Here is a 23,391-nt window from a genome sequence, read left to right on the forward strand (position 1 = left end):
TAAGTCTTCAAAAAGAGAGAATTAGCCCGGTGCTTCCGGAGACCTGACTGGTAATGGCTCCTGTGACTTCTAGCATGATACTCAGCCCAGTAATCACTGCACAAAAACATTTAAAAAAATCTTGCCTAGTGCTAGTCTACGTATATAGAGGTTCAATGTAATCTCTTAGGGTACTATTACATGGAACGATAATCGATTCGGCCGATTATTGCTCTGTGTAATAAATACAACGATCAACCAATGACAACGATCATCGGCTGATCGTTGATATAGGTTTGAACCTATAATTGTCGGGCGCTGACAGTGCATCGCTACGTGTGATAGCGGCATGCGCGGCCAGCGACAGACAATATACATTACCTACCCAGGCTGCAGGGCTCCTCTCCTGCTTCTCCCCGGGTCCCGCGAGCTCCAGCTTCAGAGCGGCCTGTCTCAGCTGACAGGCCCCTCAGCCAATCACTGGCCGGGACAGGCCACTCTAAAGCTGGAGCGCGCGGGACCTGGGGAGAAGAGAAGCCCTGCAGCCTGGACAGGTAATGTATAAAGTAAAAGTAAAGGCTGCAAGGACATCACTAACACTGTCCCTGCAGCCCTTGTTAAACGATAATCGGGCCGTGTAATAGGCCCAGTAAACGAGTGCCGATCTAGCATCCCTTTACAGTTATTATCGGACCCTGGTTGGCCGTGTAATAACACCCTTAGTGACCAGCCTAATTTAGGCCTCAAATGGGTTTTACCACAAAAATAAATAGGTCTAAACTAATGCATTATATGAACTTAAAGGGCAACTCCAGCAAAAAAAAAAACAAACAAAAAACTTTCAAATCAGCTTGTGTCAGAACGTGCCAGATTCATTAAGAAAATCTAGTCTTCCAGTACTTATCAGCCGCTGTATGTCCTACATGTCTATGTCTACTAGACTAGTACTAGAAGACTAGAGATTTTTTAATAGGAGTAAATTACAAATATCTGACACTTTCTGACACCAATTGACTTGAAAGATTTTTTTTTGCTGGACTTGCCCCTTAAAGGGAACCTATTAGCAAGTTAGAACATGTCCCTCACGGGGTGCTTAGGATGAAGGTATGTTTCTTACCTTAATCCTCTGTGCCGTTTCTGTGCTATTGGGAGTTTATGGCTTATGCTAATTAGGCATTTAAGTTCTCTGGGGGCGGGGCCTCCAGTTCACTGATCCACCCCCGACCGGCCACGGGAGCGCAGACAAGTGACTATCCCATTTTTTATTTTTTTGTTTGTTTTTGTTTTAGATGTGCAGCTGCCATTTTTACAAACTCACTACGAATTTTGCAAAAAGTTCAGTTCGGTATCGAACCAAATTTTTTGCAATGTTCGGAAGATATCGTTTGTATGTCTCTAAACCTGGGGAAGCAGGCAAGCATACTGGTTCTGCCTCTGGGCCACATTGAAGCACAAACCTAGCAGACCTAGGTGCCCTGTTAACATGGAAACCCATTGGAACCCAACGATCTTGTTGCAGGGTTTGCTATAGAGTAGGGGTCCTATCACAGGGAGAGATTTTTAATGATTAACGACTAACGATCGCAAACAAGATTGTTTATCGTTAACCTGAAATCGTTCACCATATTACAGAGAACGATGGTCGTTAGTTACGATTGTCACTACGATCGTTATTGCGATCGTTACTATGTTCGTTTATTCCTTCTGATCCCAGCAAAACAATGAACAATGAGCAATTACACCGAACGATTAGTAAAAATATGTGGAACTTGAGCGAACGAATGTGGAATTACAGCGAACGATTAACACTAATTTTAGGTTCAGATCTAAAGGCCCTATTCCAGGGAACGATTATCGTCCGTATTCAGCTGATATCGGCTGATAACATCGCGGCCGATAATCATCCCGTGGAATAGAAGGCAGCGATCAGCCGACATCGTTCATGACAGCGCTCGTTTGACCCTCACAGTCAGCCCGTAGGGCCTTATATCAACGTTGAACGACATACGAACGATTTTTCAATCGTTGCCTGCAATTGCACAGAACAATTATCGTTTAAATTCGAACGCTATAACGATTTTTCGCACGATAATCGTCCCGTGTAATAGGGCCCTAACAGAGAGAGCCTTCCCTATTTGAAACCATAAACTCCCGGGACGTCCAGCCATAAAACGGCCTATGGGTACGAAGAAGGCCTCAGCATCCTGTTGGTCACTAAGAGGTTACCAAAGTGTTAGTAATCTCTGGAGGTTGTATCCTGAATAAACCTTCCACATATATTAGGGGCAGATATGGTGTAATGTTGGCAGCCTGAACCCTGCACTTCCCGCCCGTACCAGTAGACCTCTTACTCTCATCTATATTTATAGATTAATTCCTTTGATCAAGTCTGTTCTTAGCGGAGACTGTACCGTAACCACCAAACCACGTGTTCTTGAAACATTTAGCACTAGGCCGCTGAATTATTTATTAATGTACTATTGATTGCTTAGCCTTTCATCATTAACTACATTAAGTCCTGCATCCTTTGAAATGGCTCCCAAACCTTTCTTCATAGGCTTAAAAATAGGCGCAAAGCCTTCTGAAGCAAACTAGCATGTCACTTTACATCCCATTGTCATGCCATAGTCTGATGGGAATGGAGATAGACCTTCGGAGTGGTGAGCGGGTAAAACACCTTTGCTTCCCGCCCCCCCCCCCCCCGCCCCCTTATGTATGTAATCCCTGGGGACGTCACTTCATTTATGCAACACGGTACAGAGACAATATTACTAGGAAGCGGCAGTACTGAGGATAGGGAGGAGACGCTACGCAGAGGCAATCCAGCTTTACCTATACATTATACATTGTATTATTAGATGGTCAGAATAGTGATGTCACACAATCTGAAAAATGAATGATGTCATCATCACAAAGTGATGTCATCGTGTCGCTATTTTTAGAGAGTAAATGGAATGATCTATGGGGGAGATTTATCAAACCAGTGTAAAGTAGGATTGGCTCAGTTGCCCCTAGCAACCAATCAGATTCCACTTTTCATTTTCCAACGAGTCTGTGAGAAATGAAAAGTGGAATCTGATTGGTTGCTAGGGGCAACTGAGCAAATCCTACTTTAGGGTGTCTTCACAGGTACTGGATTCGCAGCGGAATTCACGATAGCAGCGAATCCTGGTAGTGTGAAGTAAATGGGTTTACATACCCGCAGTGGAATTTTCATTCCGCTGCGAGTATGTATCTCTGCAGTGTCCCAGAACATGCAGACTACTACTCCTATTATGGCCATGTAACCATGGTTCCTCCAATGGCCGACTAGCTCTGGCCAGGAGCAACCATGTGACCTCCCACTTCCTCCTAACAAGTTAGTCTTCCCCCTGCTTCCAAGCAAGGAGGATGTGTGTCGTCCCTCTCCTGCCTCAGAGGAGTTGGGCTTCTTCTCTGCAGCCTCTTCACCATAAGAAGAGTGACTGATTCTGCTGCTGTATTCAAGTCTTCGGCTGTATCTGCCTGCTCAAGTGACCGGATTCTTCTCTCTCATCTGGGTGTCATTCCGTTATCTCTCCTCATCGCTACAAGGATTCACAGCAAGTATTATTCTCAAGCTAATCCACCCAGCAACACTATTTCTCTCATACTCCTACTCCCATCATCCGGCACGTATTCTCACAGCCTATGCAGCACCACTCCTGCTTTATTTGTCAAAGCCTGCTATATACCCGGTTGCATCCGGACAGAACTGTTGCTACTAGTTACCTCATCTATAATAAAACCGCTGTTACTGAACCCTGGCATTGGTGTCCACTAACTGGTGCCCTGACTAGGTGCAGCGAAGAATCGCATGCCCATCATCACCCGCAGATTCCACAGACCGGCCCTACAGCTGTGCCGCCCTCAGGCCTATACCGTGACAAGTATAACCCCTGCAGCTGCCCCGGTCATTGCCCGCTCATAACACCAGCACTGCGGAAGTGGCCCCCAGGGGCCAGGGCATCGCAACTCGGCCCCTTTAACCCCCCCCCCCCCGCAGCCTGCTGCCCGCGACCATACATTTCCTGCTCTGCGTCGCAGTTACGTCCATCCCCATCAGCCAATCAGTGCACGGGCAGCACCCATTGGCAAGTGTACTTGCTTCATCACTTGTACAGTACACTGCAAAACATGTATTGCAGTGTACTGTCATTTTAGTGATCTGCTATTATACTCTGCCATTACTGAATCACATATCGGTATGCTGTAGAGCTACACTAACTAACAACCCAATGCATCATGATCTAGTGATGGAACCCTAAGGCCTTATCCATAATGCATCATAAGGCTTGATCCGTTGTTACGAGCAGCCCATGGATGTGCCACTTGTAATCACGGACAGTGCACTTCTGAACGGAATCAAGTCTATGGAGTTCCGACTGTAATAGGGTCCATATAAGTGGTGGTCCTACTTTTCTGTGATCCGGTCAATGCACAAACAATGGTGTGCATTGACCCATAGACTAAAATGTGTCTTATACAGTCAGTACATTCAGATAGCAATTGCGATTGCCTAAGACATCCTGATGGGATCCTATTTATTTACCATGGTTTACTTGTTTCTGTTCTTATGGAGGGATTCCGGTGTTTTACATACTTAAAGGGGTACTCCAGTGAAAATATTTTTCATTCAAATCAACTGGTGTCAGAAAGGTATATAGATTTGTAATTTACTTTTTAAAAAAAATCTAAAATCTTCCCATATTTACCATGGGATTTGTTCATGGGGATTTGTTCCTGCTCTGCACAGTTCCTGACATGGACAGAGATGGCAGCAGAGAGCACCGTGTCAGACTGGAGAGAATACACCACTTCTACTACATACAGCAGCTGATAAGTACTGAAAGATGTAAGATTTTTAAATAGAAGTAAATTACAAATCTGTATAAAACTTTCTGAAACTAATTGATTTGAAAGAAAAAGATTTTCGCTGAATAACCCCTTTAAGAGCTCATTCTATTCACTAAACATCACATTTTCCGCCCCTATCTGTCTTAGCCAGTAGTACTCCCAAAGCCTGACGTCTTCCTATGTCCAAGTCACCTGCCACCGAGCCTGCAGGGAACAATCCCGTCCCACCTTAAATCTGCCGCAGGCTTCCCAAACACATGCGTATTCCCCGGCCCTGTGTCCGGGACCATTAAATCTAAGAGCTATTGATTGTACAGAGCAGATCTGAGTCAGAGAGTCTTCAATATTTAATAGCATTGCTGATTTGCGAGGCCGGCTGTGTTCAAAGCTTCCAGATCCTTTGTTTTTTACTCATCCCCCAGTTTGTTCATCCTTGGATAGAAATCAGGGCATGATCAGACGGAGAAAAATGTCATCCAATCTCCACTTTTTTTCCATTGGATCTTGAGTATTTTGGACAAGTCTAATGGTGTTTTGTACAGGTTATTCCCAGGCCTGTGAAGCTGCTCCGTAAAGCATGCAAAGGGCTTCACCTCAATCAGATCACAGAGTCTTTGAGCTTCCAGTAAATGTGAGAGATGAAACAGATAGCGATGGATAATTTAATTCTATATCGAGTCTGAGGTTATCGGGGGCCACAATGAACGTGGAAGAGCTGAGATTTGACTCTCTCAAAGAGAGGACTTACTGTTTTTTTATCCTATATTCTATATAGGAGACCTATTTTAAGTGTTACATTTCCATCAGTCCATGTGACGCTCGGAAAACAAATTTTTAGAAACTAATATGAAGAACTTCTGGTAGGCCTGACCCCGGGACCTCTGTGCTGCAATTATACAAATTGATGGTTTTACGGTACAAGTTTTCTAGAAAGTTGTAAAGTGAAGGTCGCTCTTTACTGAACTTATGCCTATGTATTAGTACACGTGTTTACAGCCATTACCTAATATGTACCGGTCAGAAGACTTTAGAATAGAAGATTTTGCCATGTCTGCTCTCTCTCACTACTAATCTTGCACCCACTTAAAGGGGTACTCCAGTATTTTATTTTATTTTTTTTCAAATCAACTGGTGTCAGAAAATTATATAGATTTGTATATTACTTCTATTTAAATATATCAAATATTTCAATACTTATCAGCTGCTGCATGTCCTGCAGGAAGGAGTCAGACATGGTTCTCTCTGCTGCCATCTCTGTCCAAAGCAGAAGAGGTTTCCCATGGGGGATTTGCTGCTATGGACAGTTCCTGACATGGACAGAGGTGGCAGCAGAGAGCACTCTGTCAGACTGGAAAGAATACACCACTTCCTGCAGGACATACAGGAGCTGATAAGTACTGGAAGACTGGAGATTTTTAAATAGAAGTAAAGTATAAATTTATATAACTTTCTGCCACCAATTGATTTAATTTTGTTTTAGTTTTTTTTGTAATTAAAGCACTTGTAATAGGTCCTCATACTAAGGGTGATCAGTGGCCTCTCATCCCTATAAGACACTAGGATTATGTCTGATACATGGCTGGAAGTTAAGTGCCAATATGCAATGGGGCCCAGGAGCCTAATGTAAATACCTAGTGCATAGGTGCCAACATATGCTCTGAGGCTATGGTCACACATAGTATGAGACTGGCCGTTCTGCGACCCGGCCGGTGTCAGAAAAGATCATCCCAGCTGGTACTGCAGTACCGGCCGGATGACCTTTAGCGCATCTGTGCGCCCGCATCAGAAATCTCCACTGCACACTATGGAGCGTGTGGCCAGAGCCGCTCGCTCCACTGTGTGCACTGACAGGGTTTTCTGCGGCCGCTATTCACTGTGTAGCGGCCACAGAAAACAGACATGTCAGTTTCTCATGGCGCCGCTAGGGATCCCGGCCAGAGTGTATGCTATGTTTATACACCCTGGACGAGATTCCAAAGACGGCAACGCAACGTATATTTTCGTATTAATCACGGCCATTGTTGCAATCGGCAACAACGGTCCTACTTTTACTAAAATATGTGTTGTGTGAACATGGCCTGATACTGGAGCCTTTAAAGAATTACTATCATATATACTAATGTTTGACATGTCGTGCTGAGATACGCTGCAATCCTGAGTGTGTAGTGTGTAGCAGTGCACTCCACTCCCTGGATGACTCCCTGTGTCATCTGAGACCTGGTGTGATCAGTACCTTTTGACATGTCAGTCGACTAGAGATGAGCGCAACTAGAGCATGGTCGAGTCCGATTGTTCGGCATTTGATTACCGGTGTCTGAAGAAGTTGGATGCAGCCCTAGGGAGTCCTGGAATACATAGATACAGACTAACGTTTCATCGGACATCAGCATTCTCTAGTTGCGCTCATCTCTAATAGCTCAGGGTTCATGCAAAAGAGGTTGATTCTTCATAGAGACGTGTAGTAAATCTTTTACTTATTTTGTTCTCTTTTTAAACACACAATTATTTATTTCTCAGAAGTAAGATTCAGAATTGTGTTATTTGGCGGATACCAGAGAGCAGCGCGCCGCGGGATCTCACACACTGCTCACTGTTAGGTCACATGTCTGACCCAAATATAAGAGAGACCAGTAGAGTTTTAATGTTTTTAGTAAGTGAATGTTATGAATGTAAGTCATGTTACTTTGGCAAGAATTCTGAACTTGGTAGCTTATGGTGTGTAGAGCTCCCCCCATATTGGTATAGATGCCCTCCAGTAAATAAAAGACCTGATCCCTCTAAAAAATAATTTACCTGATCAAACGCAGGAGGCACAGGCATGACAAGGAGAGAGGAACAAAATATAAGACAGCGCTCCATAGCGTAATTCAGACAGGGCTGAAGTGGTAAAAGTAAGCACATAGAACTCTTACCTGAGTAGGTTGTCCTGGTGTAAGGCACAACTCTTACTGATAGCATGTGAATAAACCGCAGCCACTCCCGACTAATCCCCACAGGGATTAAAGACAGTCAGTATCCTCCTCCACTCCAAGGCGGGTAAGACAGGCGCAGGTCCAAGGGTTAATAGTGATATAAAATATCATAAAATTTATTAAAAGAATTATGCCAGCGACAACGTGTTTCGAGACTGGTCCAGTCTCTTTATCAAGTGTCTAATGGTGGTTTTACACAGAGCAATAATTCGCCCGATCGCACGATTAACGATTTTAAATGAACGATGTTTTTTTTATAACGATCGGCGTTTTGACGGAACGATACATCATACAGAAAAATCGTTATGCGATCGTTTTGCGATCGCTTAAGCCTATCTCACACATAGGTGTAGGTGAAATCGTTGAAAGAATGTTTACACGGAACGATCTGCGAATTTTTTGCGAATGATCAACGACGATTTGAGAACTTGTTGAAAGATCAAAATGAACGATTTCTCGCTCGTCGCTTGATCGTTCGCTGCATTTACACGTACGATTATTGTTCGAATTCGATCGTTATCGTGCAAATTCGAACGATAAATCGTTCCGTGTAAAACCACCATTAGGCATTTGATAAAGAGACCGGACCGCTCTTGAAACGCGTTGTGTCGCTGGCATAATTCCTTTAATAAATGTTATGATATTTTATATCACTATTACCCCTTGGACCTGCGCCTGTTTTACCCACCTTGGAGTGGAGGAGGATACTGACTGAAGGAGAGAGGAAGGCAGGTAGGGTGGCATCCGCACTGTTACACAGTGGGGGAGTCAGTTAGCCAAACCCTGTCATTTGAGTTATGTCAGACTGACTTTATACGAAAACTACAGGACAGATGTGGACTCCCCCTCAGGAGCCTGAGAATCTGCTGTCTGAGGCGAGTTACTCATCTCACCTCACCTCATGACAAATGTGACCCTGCCTGTGTCCAGTTCTGGAGACCTTACCTGCAAAAAGATGAAAAATATAAATTGATAAAATAGAACTGGTCCAAAGACTGCCTCAAAAATGATGGAGGGTGTCAGCATACACAAGGAAGACTTAAAGGGAACCTTTCACCCCCCGTATCGGGGTGACAGGCTCCCGACCCCCGCTGGAGCACCCTATACTCACCTGATCCCGCTGGGTCCCGCTTCTGGAGGTGGTCGGGTGACTGAGATATGAGCGCCCCAAGCCCGGCGCGCGCACTCCTCAGATGAGTCCAACGCTCATAAAGAATGACGGAGCGTCTGACTTGTCTGTCATTCTCTATGAGCATTGGACTCATCTGAGGAGCGCGCGCATCGGGCTTCGGGCGCTCTTATCTCAGTCACCCCGGCACGGGGGGTGACAGGTCCTCTTTAAGGATCTAAATCTGTATAGTCTAGAGGAAAGAAGGAAAGGGGGGGGGGCATGATGGAAACCTTTATATATGTTACAGGAAGGAAGAAGGGAAAGGGGGGCATGATGGAAACCTTTATATATGTTACAGGGGGAAGAAGGGAAAGGGGGAACATGACAGAAACCTTTATATATGTTACTGGAGGGAGGAAGGGAAAGGGGGGCATGATGGAAACCTTTATATATGTTACAGGGGGAAGAAGGGAAAGGGGGAACATGACAGAAAGCTTTATATATGTTAAAGGAGGGAGGAAGGGAAAAGAGGGACATGATGGAAACCTTTATATATGTTATAGGAGGGAAGAAGGGAAAGGGGGACACGATGGAAACCTTTATTTATGTTACAGGAAGGAGGAAGGGAAAGGGGGGACATGACAGAAACCTTTATACAGTATATGTTACAGGAGGGAGGAAGGGAAAGGGGGAACTTGACAAGGACGGACTAGATGGAGCAGGGCGGCTTCTTCTGTCGGCAATCTTGTATGTTTCTATTAGCACTTACATGTCCTAGTATAAGATGTAACGGATGTGGCATGAGCCTAGTGCTATATAAACACTGTTGTAGGGGAGATTTATCAAACATGGTGTAAAGTGAAACTGGCTCAGTTGCCCCTAGCAACCAATCAGATTCCACCTTTCATTCCTCACAGACTCTTTGGAAACTGAAAGGTGGAATCTGATTGGTTGCTAGGGGCAACTGAGCCAGTTTCACTTTACTTTATGTCTGATAAATCTCCCCCTGTATATTCCTATGTATCACACTGATCTACACTCCTGTATGTTCATCACACATGGCGTTCTCCCATCCATCATCAATGTTCTTCGCTTTTTTCCGGTTCTTCCTTCGAGCCCGGAGAGTCTGTGCGGCAGAAACCCATGTCCTTGATTTGCTGTGAATTGAAGCAGAAGGAGACAATGTATTATTGATGCCGTTTCCCTGTATCTAAGGAGTCATGTGTCAGGGCTGTAATATAGGACAAATCATCTATGAGACGCTTCTCGCTTAAAAAAAAATCAAAAAAATCTAATAAACAGAAGAAGGCGCCGACGCTTAGATTTTAATTCAGGATGGAGCGCCCATTGTCAGCGCGTGTTGTGAAAGCCGGCGCTAGCACACCATAATAAAACACAGTCAAAAAGTCACGATACTCATCTGCAAAAAAATAGTCAGCTTTTTATTAAGGAGGCAGCAGAGCCGAGTTTGTCATCTGGCACAATTATGTTAGATTTTTACATAGGACTGCAGGTAACTATAATGTAAGAAGGGCGCAACCAATGACAAAGTCAGCTCTGCTACACCTAACATCATTGATATCTACATAGAAGGAGATAACGGGAATTAAAGATAGGCTATGAATTATTTATAATGCTCCACTAAGCCGTATTTTAGGATGGAGAAGACCCTAAGTGATGGCGGATAGGACATTAGGGGATGTGTTTACTCTTTCCACTAGGACGTGTTTGGAGGCACTTGGAAAAGATGTGCACTTCTCCTACGGGGGGAGGGGAGATACTTGTGACTGCAGACAATGTAGCTGCATTAGAGCTCATCTGTGATGGTGAAGGAGGTGTGATGGTTCCTTGGCTATGCTGATCCCTTTACATGGACAGTAGGGATTGTCATGACGGCTGTTTCCCATATCGCAGAAGGAAACCATCAGTAGGATAATGTACCCGAAATACCACAAGGGCTGTATAGTCTGTATTCTTGCTTCTCTGGCTTTTAGTCCCCCAGTCTTAATCCTATAGAGTAGGGAGCCTTGGTTCTCCAGCTGTTGCAGAACTACAACTCCCATCATGCCTGGACAGCCAAAGCTAAAGCTTTGGCTGTCCATGCATGATGGGAGTTGTAGTTTTGCCACAGCTGGAGAGCCAAGGTTCTCTACCCCTACTATAGAGCAATGGTCTCCGACCTTCGGCACTCCAGCTGTTGCACAACTACAACTCTCAGCATACTTGGTAAGATGTATATTTGCATTGGCTGGAGAGATATCGGTTGGAGACATCTCTGGGATGAGTTAGAGGTGGGCTCCTCAGAGCATGTAAGTGCGGTAATGGAGGCAAGAGGGGATGTAACACACTACCGGATGGGGTCTGTGATAAAGTGGCCATTCACTATATACTGTATATAGAGAGAGACAGAGAGCAAGAGAGAGATTAGTAATGGTGGCTGCAGGTCAGTGTTCAGGGCCGTAAATAGGGTCCAAATAGCCAAATCCAACAAAAGGACTGCAGCACTCTAGGTTTGTGATCCAGAAAGTGAGCGGTGAGTTTATTCCATCAAAACAGACAACAATATAATAGCGGCTTTTCAATCCCCTCTCACTTAAAAAAAAAAAAAAACTGAGAGGGTGTCGCTACCGTATTACTGTATTGGCTGACATGATGGAATAAACTCCCTGTGCATCTTTTGGTTCACAAACCTTGAGTGCTGTGGTCCTTTGTTATAAACAAAAGAACAATAATGATATAATAATGATATAATAATAAAATAAATAATAATAATAATAATAATAATAATAATAATAAATATATAATAATATAATAATAATAATAATGATGATGATGATGATGATGATTATTATCATTATATAAAATCTATATAACAACAGGTCTCAGGCCCATGCTACGCTGTTCTGTGCGATGCCATATAACCATTCTTCCAGTAATAATACCTCCATAACATGGCATCTGGTGGATCATGCCATGATTTTGTTTCTGACTCAGGGTATACAGCAGTAGCCTATATATATAATATATATATCTTATATATAACAGCTCTATAGAACTGTCCTTTATGTGCACTAAGCTATCCACTCTCCATATTCTATTATTCCATATTTCTATACAGTATATAGTAAATTATAATGGATGATGGATGGGCTATGGCATAGCGCCAACTCATTTACTACTAGACAGAAGGTAGCGGCTGTAACAACCCCCAGCCCTCGTCTAGGATGGTGACAGAAGGCACTGCCGCCTTGTGCTGCCCATCATAACCTTCCATGAATCCCGGGCAATGATTACCGACACTTCCCTCCAGTGAATTTCCATGTATCTGTGCACATCTTCTGTTTTCTAATGTTCTAATTCAACACCTAATAATCTGGGAACCTGATGGGCACCAGGCCAGCTCCTCACCATGCCAGTGATTGCCATATGATGCTCATCTTCAGCTTCTATTCTATTTCTACCTAGATTGGACAATGAGATTAATTCTTACCTACCGCCAGATAATATCCGGGAAGAAATTCCTGTTGCTTTCAATTGAACCAATGAATGCGTTGAGTGTAACTGGTGCAGTTCATTACACATATCACACATCTGTTCCCTTAGAGCGGACTCCAAGAACCGCAGGGGGTTGTCACCAGACGCTAATACTGCTTACATGGGCCATTTCACCTGCAATTCACTTGTCTATCAATGCCAGAATACCGCACCGGGAAGAGACGCTGAGCTTTTATGTCAACCTGTCGTCCATTGATGTTGACCGAGTCTACAGTTTCATCCTGTGCTCTTGTTTCTCTTCCAGCTTGCCTTCCGGGGTATTATAAGGCTCTGCTGACGGACGCCCATTGTACACCGTGCCCGGCCCACAGCTTCTCCCTGCAGGACAGCTCCGCCGAGTGCACGTGTGAGAAAGGCTTCTACAGGCCGGAGACGGACCCCAAGTCTGCAGCTTGTTCACGTGAGTGGGTTTAAAAAAAAAAATTTAATTAATGCATAATATAGAACATAGAAGCGTGCAGTTCCTGTTTTGTAGAGATCACTTTACAGCTTGTGTTCAGCTCATTATTATTAAAGGGGTGGATTTGTTCTGTCCCCACATGCGGCGAGTGAAGGTTTATCTGACTAGTGGGCCTGACTGGAGATTCCTACCTTGTATTCCAGCATATGAGGCAGACAGGAACCAGAATAAGCGTCAGGTAGAGTAGGAAATTGAGCAGAACGTAGTTTAATAACTTCACATACAGCTTAGTCACAGATGCAGTATAGTAGTTATATTGGGCTGTTGCTGCTTTCCTAGAAGATACCTTGCTGACACTTGTAATTTCTGGTCAGAAGATTATGACTCTGATAAGCCCAAGCAAGCACTACTTCTCCAGTCAGAAGCAGGATGAAGAATGCCTGCTACAGGAAGTGACGTGGAGACTGGGCTATAAGACACACCCACTAAGGGACGAACCAAAAAATGTGAAAATGGAGGGGAGTCTAAACTCTTGGCCAGCAGATGGCAGCACAACAAGAATACATGTAATGAATACAACAAGGAATGAATGTAAACAATGCAGTTATAAAACATCTGAATAACATACAGATAAGTGAGGAGAACAGCACACTCCCCGTCTGAAATTCCCTTAGGGGGATTTCACTATAAACTAATTTCTATGAAATATAGTGCAGAACCTGAAACAAAACATGTTAATATGCAATATAAACAGTGAGATAATCCTGTTTCATAACTGAGGAATAAAGTTCTTTAAAAGAAAGTTCAATCCTGTTCATCCGCCAGGAACATCCTCAACAGGCAATATCAGGATCAGTTCGTTGATAGGCCTTGCAAACGTTTTGGTCTCACCCTTCCTGGAGATCTTCAACTCCACCTTCCGGATCTTGCCATCCTTGCTGGGAAGAACTTTTGTAACTAGTCCCATAGGCCAGTCCATCCTTTCGGTTTGTTGTTCCTTCATCAATACGAGGTCTCCTTTTTTCAAGTTTGGTTTCTGGTGTTGCCATTTTCTTCTTCCTTGAAGAATCACAAGATACTCCTTTCGCCATCTGTTCCAGAAGTAATCCGCTAAGTGTTGTACACGTTTCCACTGTTTTTGGTAGATGTTTCCATGAGTGTACTCTCTACTTGGCGTCAGTTGATTCCCAGTTTTCTGGGTGAGAAGAGTAGCTGGAGTCAGTATAGCTGGTGCTTCAGGATCCATTGATACTGGAACAAGGGGTCTTGAGTTGATGATGGCGGAAACCTCAGCGAGAAGAGTAACCAGAGTCTCATGTGTGAGTCTTGAAGAATTCACATCCATAAGCATAGAGTTCAAGATGCTGCGGGAGATCCCGATCATCCTTTCCCAGGTGCCTCCCATGTGGGAACTATGAGGAGGATTGAAAATCCAGGTGCAACCCTTCTCTGCCAGCTGATCTTGGATGGGCTTGGTGCTAATATTCAGTTCTTTCCCCTTGCTGGCAGTAAGTGAGGCTTTGACATAGCATCTTGGGATGTGGATCTGAACCAAAGCATACAAAGATTGCTTCCAGGCTTCCCACTTTTGCTCTTTATCAGAAGGAAGGGGGGCATCCCAATCCTTGATGGTTTCAGAAAGCTGTCTCAGTAGGGATTTACCTTGTATGGTAATGGGCGCTACAAATCCCAGTGGATCGTATAGGCTGTTCACAACTGACAGGACACCACGTTTTGTAAAGGGTTTGTCTGCACGACTTACTTGAAAGCCAAAGGAGTCGGCGGACAGATCCCACCTCAGGCCTAAGCTTCTTTGCACTGGTGGATCGTCTTGTCCCAGGTTTATGTCCTTGAATCCAGGAGTATGATCATCTGACTCGAAGGCTCTCATGACAGCCAGGCTGTTTGAAGCGATTTTGTGTAGCCGTAGTTTGGCTTGGTACAGCATGTTTTGAGTCCTTTTAAGTAAATCAATTGCCTCTTCTTCAGTAGGTAATGATTTGAGTCCATCATCTACGTAGAAGTCCTTTTCTACAAAGTCTCTGGCGTCCTTTCCATACTGGGACTCTCCCTCTTTGGCGGTTCTGCGAAGGCCATAAGTCGCTACAGCAGGTGAAGGGCTGTTCCCAAATACATGTACCCTCATGCGGTACTCCATCATCTCCTTGGTGGTGTCATTGTCCTTGTACCACAGAAATCTGAGGAAGTTCCTGTGGTCCTCTCTGACTATGAAGCAGTGGAACATCTGTTCAATATCAGCGGTGATGGCAACAGGCTCTTTTCTGAACCTCATCAAGACTCCGACAAGGTTATTTGTCAGATTGGGACCTGTGAGAAGAACGTCATTAAGAGACACACCTTGATGTTTGGCGCTTGAGTCAAATACAACCCTAATTTGATTAGGTTTTCTGGGATGGTATACTCCGAATGAAGGTAAGTACCAGCACTCCTCGTTCTTCTTCAAAGATGGAGCTGGTTCTGCATGGTTGTTCCGGAATATTCTTTCCATAAACGTGACAACGTGTTCTCTCATTTCAGGCTTGCTGTTTAGGGAACGCTGAAGAGAGTTAAATCTTTGCAAAGCTTGTTCCCGGTTGTTTGGGAGTCTTACCCTGGAAGCTCTGAACGGTAGTGGAGAAACCCAGTGATTGGTTTCCTCCTTAGAGAATTCACTGTCCATAATCTTGACAAAGTCTCTGTCCTCTACTGACAAGGCTACTTTATCGTCATCCTTCGTTGTGAGGAACACTGATCTCCCCAAGTTGTCAGCATAGGGGGAGGGAATGACGTCAGGCAGCTGTATGAGGTCTGGAGGTTTCTCCTTGACTTTATAGTGATGAGGGCACGGCTTGATGCAAGATGTGCGTCCGTCCCTGTGCACGTAAGTCTTAAAGGAGTCAATTCCTGATTGATCCAAGCATACATTTCCAATGATTACCCATCCTAAGTCCAGTCTCTGGGCGTATGGGGCATAGTCAGGACCGTTACACTGCTGACGCACCTTGTGTACCCTTAGATTGTCTCTGCCAAGCAGGAGTAGAATTTCAGCGTCCATATCCAAGGGTGGGATAACACTGGTCAGGTGCCTTAGGTGTGGTTGGTGAAATGCAGCTTCTGGGGTAGGAATCTCATCCCTGTGATCAGGTATTTGGTCGCATTCAATCAGTGTAGGTAAGGGTATCTCTGTGTCTCCATTGATGGGAGAAGCGATAAATCCCTGTGCTCTTCTGCCACAAGTCTCTATGCTGCCTGAGCAGGTGTTTAAGGTATAGGGTTTTGTGGGTCCCTCGATCCCAAAGGCTTCAAAGAATTTAGGTCCGGCTAGGGACCGGTTGCTCTGGTCATCAATGATTGCATACATTTTTAGAGCCTTTTTTGGTTGTCCTTCTGGGTAAACCTTGATCAGACATATTCTGGCACAACATTTGTCCCTTTGGCTCTCCCCACATACCTCTGAGCATGAACAGGAAACATCAGTGGTAGAGTTAGCACGATTCTGAGGCTCCCCGCCATGGCTTGTAGTGGGAATACTGGTAATTGCAGCCGATGAATCGCTGGTGGGTGGGGTTAGGTGCATAACCGTGACATGTCTGTCGCTGTGACACTCCTCACACTTAATGGCAGATTTACAGTCCTTAGCCATATGCTCCAATGAGGCGCAGCATCTGAAACATACTCCTAGCTCAGTGAGGATTTTCTTGCGTTCCTGTATGGGTTTGGACCTGAAGCCTCTGCATTTATTTAGTGAGTGAGGTTTTTTATGAATGGGACATTCACGATTAAAGGACTTGTCTCTTGATGAGTTAGTTTGGTGTTTACCCGTGGATGCTGCAGGTGGTGGCAGGTTAGTCTTTCTAACACTCGCACAGCTCTTAAAGTCTCTGTTTTTCTGTGTGACCCCTTCATACCTTGATGATGATGCAGCTGGAATGTTGAGCTCCAGGAAGTCAAGACTGGGGTCATTCCTCATCTGGGCCTGTTCGTCGATGAACCTGCAGAAGTGGATGAATGGTGGAAAGGTGACATCATGTGCTCTCTTATATCTTGAGACTGATGTTGCCCACTTCTCCTGCAAACTGTATGGCAGCTTTGTGACGATTGGGTTTACCCCATGGGCGGTATCCAGATAGCATAGTCCAGATAGACGAGGATCTCTTTTAGCAAGTTCCAGTTCCATGAGCAGATCACTTAAGTCCTGAAGCTTGTGGACTTCCTTCAGATTAATCTTTGGGATGTTCTGCAGTCTCTTGAATAGGGCTTTCTCTATTGCTTCGGCACTGCCAAAGGTACGTTCAAGTCTCTGCCAGGCAGCGGCAAGACCTGCTTCAGCTTGTCCCACATAGACAGTCCTTAAGCTCTTGATGCGATTTGTAGAGCCAGGGCCCAGCCATTTGACCATGAGATCAAGCTCCTGCTCTGCGGTAAGGTTGAGGTTGGCGATGGCAGCTTTGAAGGTTGCTTTCCAGGCTCTGTAGCTCTCTGCGCGGTCGTCAAATTTGGAGAGACTGGTGTTGATCAGCTCCCTGCTAACCATGTACCTTGCGAACTCAGATATATCTGTTTTCTCACTTCTTGTTGCCGTGTCAACTCGTTGTACCCCTTGGGCGTATGGGTTGGTTGGCGTGAAAGGGTGAGATGTTCCAGGGTAGAATGATGTTGCTGCAGGGTTGAGCTGTGGTTTAGCCTCTATAAGTTCTGACGACCGCTGCTTGTGCTGCGCGACTAGGCCAGAAAACACTCGGTAACCATCTTCCTGTGATAGTTGTCCTTGAGAAGGCACATCTGGGTGACGATCATCAGTTCGTGCGGGTGCTATAGGTGGCACCGTAGCTGCAGGTAGAGCTGACTTGGAGATTTCAGTGTTGTCAGCTTGAATGGCGCTAGAAATAGGGGGGGCTGCAGGTAACTGATTCAGCACATAGTCATTGGTGCGATCGACAGGATTGTCTGTTTCTTGTGGCAAGCAAACTGGATCGAGACTTTGGCTCATTGCTTGCTCGAGTACTTTTATTTTGGCCAATGCAATTTCCTCTTCCATCTCTGTTTGAAGGATCTTTATCTGAGCCTCTGCTTCTGCACTCTCTTTTTTAGCCTTAGCTTCGGCCATTGCAACTTCCTTTTCCATCTCTGTTTGAAGGATCTTTATCTGAGCCTCTGCCATTACTTCCTTTCCTCTGAAGGCACGTCTTATTTTGGATTGCTCTGCATCTATGCGGGCCTCTAGTATTCTGTCACTCAGGACTGAGCTTCTTGAGCACGAGGATCTGTATGACCGTGATGAACGTTTAGATGAATTTGATCTGTGCGATCTAGTCTCTTGTAGATGAGAGATACGGAGCTCCGCTTTATCTTTAGCATTCTGCACCATGGTGTCTCTTTCTATTTCTGATGATTCTGCCTTGATCAGCTCTGTTAAGGCTTCATCGATATTAGAGGCTTTTAAGAAGGTGATATACTTTGCAAACAGTCTCTTATATCTTTCATGCTCTGTATTCAGCCGTGCAACAGCATCTTGTTGACTCTCGGTGTCACCCTTGAAGGATTGAAGACTTGCCACGAGGGAGGTAACTCGTTTCCATCTCTCCTCCAGGTCATCACAGAGCTCATTTTTAGCAGTATGATAATTTTCAATTACCTTTAGTGTCGGTTTGAGAGAGCGTCTTGGTCGGACAACTTGGTCTGTTGGAAGTGTGAGTTCTGCTTCCTGCTGTTCCAAATCATCACTATCAACTTGTCCTTGCTGTGTTTTATCACTGGGGAGTTGCTCGGGATGCTTTTCGGCCATTTTGATTTTAAGTGTACTGTCTCTTTAAGAAAATTAACTTTGGAATTGGGGACTGAAAATCGCAGCACAGCTTCTTTAGGACACCCCGATATGATTCCCAGCGTTATTTGAGTGATTTGTGGGGTTTTCAAGTCTGGGTGGCCAGACCAACGGGAGGTAGTATGCAGCAAGTCTCTTAGGAGGGGTATGGTCTGAGGGAGCTTCACACACAAAACTGTCCTTCTACTGAGTGATGAAAGGTTCATTTAAGATATGAGAAACAGCTTGGGGTGCTTGTGGAAGACTTCTATGCAGGTGTAGAATATAGCAGACACACACTGTGCTTGTCCTGAGGCCTGTCTGGACGTGCTGTCTCAGATTAGCTGACCATGTGCTTGTTGCTATGGAGACCTCTGACTGGTCTGGGTTACAGGCAATTTCTAGCTGTGATTTTGGGCTTTTTAAGTGAATCTTCTGACTGTTCTGTCCCCACATGCGGCGAGTGAAGGTTTATCTGACTAGTGGGCCTGACTGGAGATTCCTACCTTGTATTCCAGCATATGAGGCAGACAGGAACCAGAATAAGCGTCAGGTAGAGTAGGAAATTGAGCAGAACGTAGTTTAATAACTTCACATACAGCTTAGTCACAGATGCAGTATAGTAGTTATATTGGGCTGTTGCTGCTTTCCTAGAAGATACCTTGCTGACACTTGTAATTTCTGGTCAGAAGATTATGACTCTGATAAGCCCAAGCAAGCACTACTTCTCCAGTCAGAAGCAGGATGAAGAATGCCTGCTACAGGAAGTGACGTGGAGACTGGGCTATAAGACACACCCACTAAGGGACGAACCAAAAAATGTGAAAATGGAGGGGAGTCTAAACTCTTGGCCAGCAGATGGCAGCACAACAAGAATACATGTAATGAATACAACAAGGAATGAATGTAAACAATGCAGTTATAAAACATCTGAATAACATACAGATAAGTGAGGAGAACAGCACAGGATTAAAGTTTATAAAGATGCTGGAGGATCACATGATCGACAATAATCACCTTCTGCCGCTATTTGCAGTGTGACTTCTGCACATATCACAGAGCATGCCCACTACACTCTCCCGTATGAGCAAAATTATCAATCTCTGAATCAATTAAAAATAGTCAAGAATTCTTTAATAAATGAATACAAAGACGCTGGCATTACACTTCCTGTTTTGTAGGAATAACTTTTCAGCTTAAAGGGAACCTGTCACCTGAGAACAGAGGGAAGAGCCCGCCCAACCCCCCGGTGGAGCCCCGGATACTTACCTCATCCTGCAAGTCCCGCTCCAGAAGCCGGACCCTCCATGGAGAAATCGCAGCCTGACGGTTTGCACGCACGATATGTAAATGAGAAGAGATGAGTCCAACGTCCATAGCAAATCGGGGCTCCACCGGGGGGTCGGGTGGGCTCTTCCCTCTGTTCTCAGGTGACAGGTTCCCTTTAAGCCGTGCACACTGTGGGTAGGGTAAAAAGTTGTTTTATTATTATTAAAGAGGTGCATTAAAATTTTTAAAGATGCCGGTGAATGACATGATCAACAATAATCACCTCCTTGCCCCGTCTGCAGTGTGACCACTGCACATATCACAGAGCATGCCCACAACACTCTCCCATATGAACAAAATTGTCAGTCTCTGACCTAATTTTCTTAAGCCCAGATACTCCCTCTTTTTTAAAAAATGTATTAATAAATTAAAACATAGAAGTTGGCATACCACTCCCTGTTCTATAGGAATCACTTTTCAGCTTGTGCTGTGTACACTGCGGATAGGGTCAGACGTTTCCCCATTATTATGAAAGAGATTCATTTAAGTTCATAAAGATCAGCAATAATCACCTCCTTGCCCTATTTTTGTAGTGTGATTCACACACATATCAGAAAGCATGCCCACAACACTCTCTAATTTAAAGTATAGCCATTGGTGGCACTAGGGTGGATGTGTCATCCCTTACTGTAGCTTTTCAATGTAAAAAAAAAAAATAATGCAGGAAATGTTTTATTTTCAGTCTGAAACAGTGCTCTCTGCTGACATCTCTGGCCGAGACAGGAACTCTGTCTCAGTTTTCTATGAAGCCCCATAGAAAACCTCTCCTGCTCTGGACAGTTCCTGTCTGGGGCAGAGATGTCAGCAGAGAGCAGTGTGTCAGACTGAAAATAAAACAACATTTCCTGCAGGACATGCAGCAGCTGATAAGTATTGGAAGACTTGAGATTTTTTAATAGAAGTAAGTTACAAATCTATATAACTTTCTGACACCAGTTGATTTGAAAGAAAAAGATTTTCGCTGGACAACCCTTTTAAGCTTGGGCATCCCATTGAACACTGATGGCAGCAGAGAGGCCTGTGTTGTCTCTTGGTACTGCCACTCAACAGCATTAGTATGTTAATAAAAGAAAAAAATCGTAACTTCTTATTTTTTGTATACAGTAATATCACTTTATTACTTAAATGTAGGACTTTATTTATTTCTTTTTCTACTTTCCAGAGTTCCCCTTTAAAATATCAGCTGTAAATCCCCCTATAATATAAAGGGCACTTATTTTCATCATCTACAGACTGATGATTTGAGAGACAATGAAGTCAGAGGCATTTATTAGGTTTTTACGGTATACTTTGCAGCCCTATACAAGTTAAGTGTTATAAAGTAACCCTACATAAAGCACAAGTGTGTATTAATGGCGGCATACGTTGCGTTGCTGAATGCGGTACATTGAAGGCACTCTCAGGAATTGTATATTAAAGTACTAATCATGTAGTGTTTGTGAAACTTAATGGTACCAATCCATCAGCTGGAGCTTAGCCTCTTCCATCTGCTCAGTCCTTTGTTTAGTACTACGAGATGACAATAACTCGCCAATGCGTCATAAAGAGCAAGTTAAACGTGATATAAATGCATGTACGTGCCCGGCTTTAGTGCACAGCAGCTGCGCTCGCTTCCTTATGTACAGCTATATATACTTATAGATCACTCCTGAAATGACTCTCTTGTGCCATACAGAAATGAAGCTTACTCTCAAAGGACTATTACCAGGTTCCTTACTCTGCAATGGAAGCAGATGACTCCATTTTGATCAGTCTCCTAGGACTGATATCATGGGGGTCCAACTGCTGGAGCTGGCGGGTAAAATGGCGGCTATGATTTATTATATGAGCGAAAGGGCCTAGGGAGTTATAAAAAATGGGAGAAGTAGGAGTTATGGACTCTTTCATATAAGTTAAGTAAGGTCTGAAATTAGTAATAATGTATTTTAACACTCTATTTTTCCTTATAAGACACAATTAAAGGGGTACTCCAGAGAAAAAAAATTGTTTTCAAATCAAAACTGGTGTCAGAAATTTACACAGATTTGTAAACTATTTTTATTTAAAATCTCAAGTCTTCCAGTACTTATCAGCTGCGGTATATCCTGTAGAAAGTGATATATTCTTTCCAACCGGACATGGTGATCTCTGCTGCCACTTCTGTCCATGTCAGGAACTGTCAGGGAATTTGCTGCTGCTCTGGACAGTTCCTGTCATGGACAGAGGTGGCAGCAGAGAGCACTGTGTCAGACTGGAAAGAATACACCACTTCCTGCAGGACATACAGAAGTTGATAAGTACTGAAAGACTTGAGATTTTTAAAAAAGAATTCATTTACAAATCCATATAAGTTTTTGACACCAGTTGATTTGGAAAAAAAAAAGTTTATTTCCCAGAGTACCCCTTAAAAGAAATGATTTTATTGCCCATTTGCTTTCAAATACAAAAACAACTATCACCCCCAACACATACACTGAGCTACAGTAGATATCACAACTATAATCCCAACACAAAATATGGGGACTATACATTCATAGTAATATTGTTTTTAGGGCTGAAAAAAAACAAGAAGATGGTAAAGCCCCTATGAGACAGAAGCCACTTTTCCTCACCTTATGAAAAAAAGACTCCTTTAGACTCCAAATCCAGCAATCAGAGTAAATCCCTGGATCATCGAGTCTACTCCAGGATCTAATAACTATAATACATAAAATGATTACACTCCAGAAGTCCTTAATCCTCCCAGGACCTTCCTGAACTGTTTTAGTGAGTCCACCATGACCAATTCCTCTAGCAGAGAGAACCATAGTCTTTTTATTGTTCACAAACAAATCCTTTGTAATATAGAAACCTTATTTTATTTAGATGTAAAGGACCCCCCTTGTCATAGAGACACTGAAAGGCTTATTCATCCTGACTCATTTCATGTCATCTGCTTTGCACTAGCTCACGTAGAATCTGTTATACTTCTGTTAGACTACCAACTCAAAAATATCCATCCTTAAGCAATCAGGAGAAGAAAAACCCCCAGTGGAGGAAACCTATAGGAAACCATGGCTGAATGAGCCCTTCTCTTGGGCTTAGAAGACAATGCCAAGTGCAACTTTACATAATATGTGTTTTCTAAAACTTACATGGTAATACATGTACTATAGTGAAAGTACAGGCGGTAATAATATATAAATCAACTCAAACAGTATAGGCAGTTCAATAAATTATCAAATAATTGCACAGTTAGTCTTTGGATTCCAGGAGTTTCAGTGTACTTTTTGAAGCAAAATACATGTTGGTATTATTGGCCTGTTGGTATTCCATGTGGTGTTGCTTTATGCTTCTATACAAGCAGAGTATGGGCTCATGGCAGGCTATAGACAACATACAAAGGAGT

At 43.8% G+C, this 23,391-nt stretch overlaps 1 protein-coding gene across 5 annotated transcripts in view; it reads left to right on the forward strand.

The window, feature by feature from the left end:
• The window catches only part of LOC138796073 (ephrin type-A receptor 3-like), a 195,604-nt gene that overhangs the window by 76,962 nt on the left and 95,251 nt on the right, over positions 1-23,391 (forward strand). For all 5 annotated transcript variants that reach the window (XR_011363709.1, XM_069975978.1, XM_069975974.1 and 2 more), the window contains one exon: positions 12,737-12,892. Coding sequence is in view for 4 of the 5 variants with exons in the window: in XM_069975978.1 (XP_069832079.1) it covers positions 12,737-12,892 (156 nt within the window). In the remaining variant the exon portion in view is untranslated. The remainder of the gene's footprint in view (positions 1-12,736; positions 12,893-23,391) is intronic.

The sequence above is a fragment of the Dendropsophus ebraccatus genome, chromosome 6 (assembly GCF_027789765.1).
Source record: "Dendropsophus ebraccatus isolate aDenEbr1 chromosome 6, aDenEbr1.pat, whole genome shotgun sequence".
Classification (NCBI taxonomy): domain Eukaryota; kingdom Metazoa; phylum Chordata; class Amphibia; order Anura; family Hylidae; genus Dendropsophus; species Dendropsophus ebraccatus.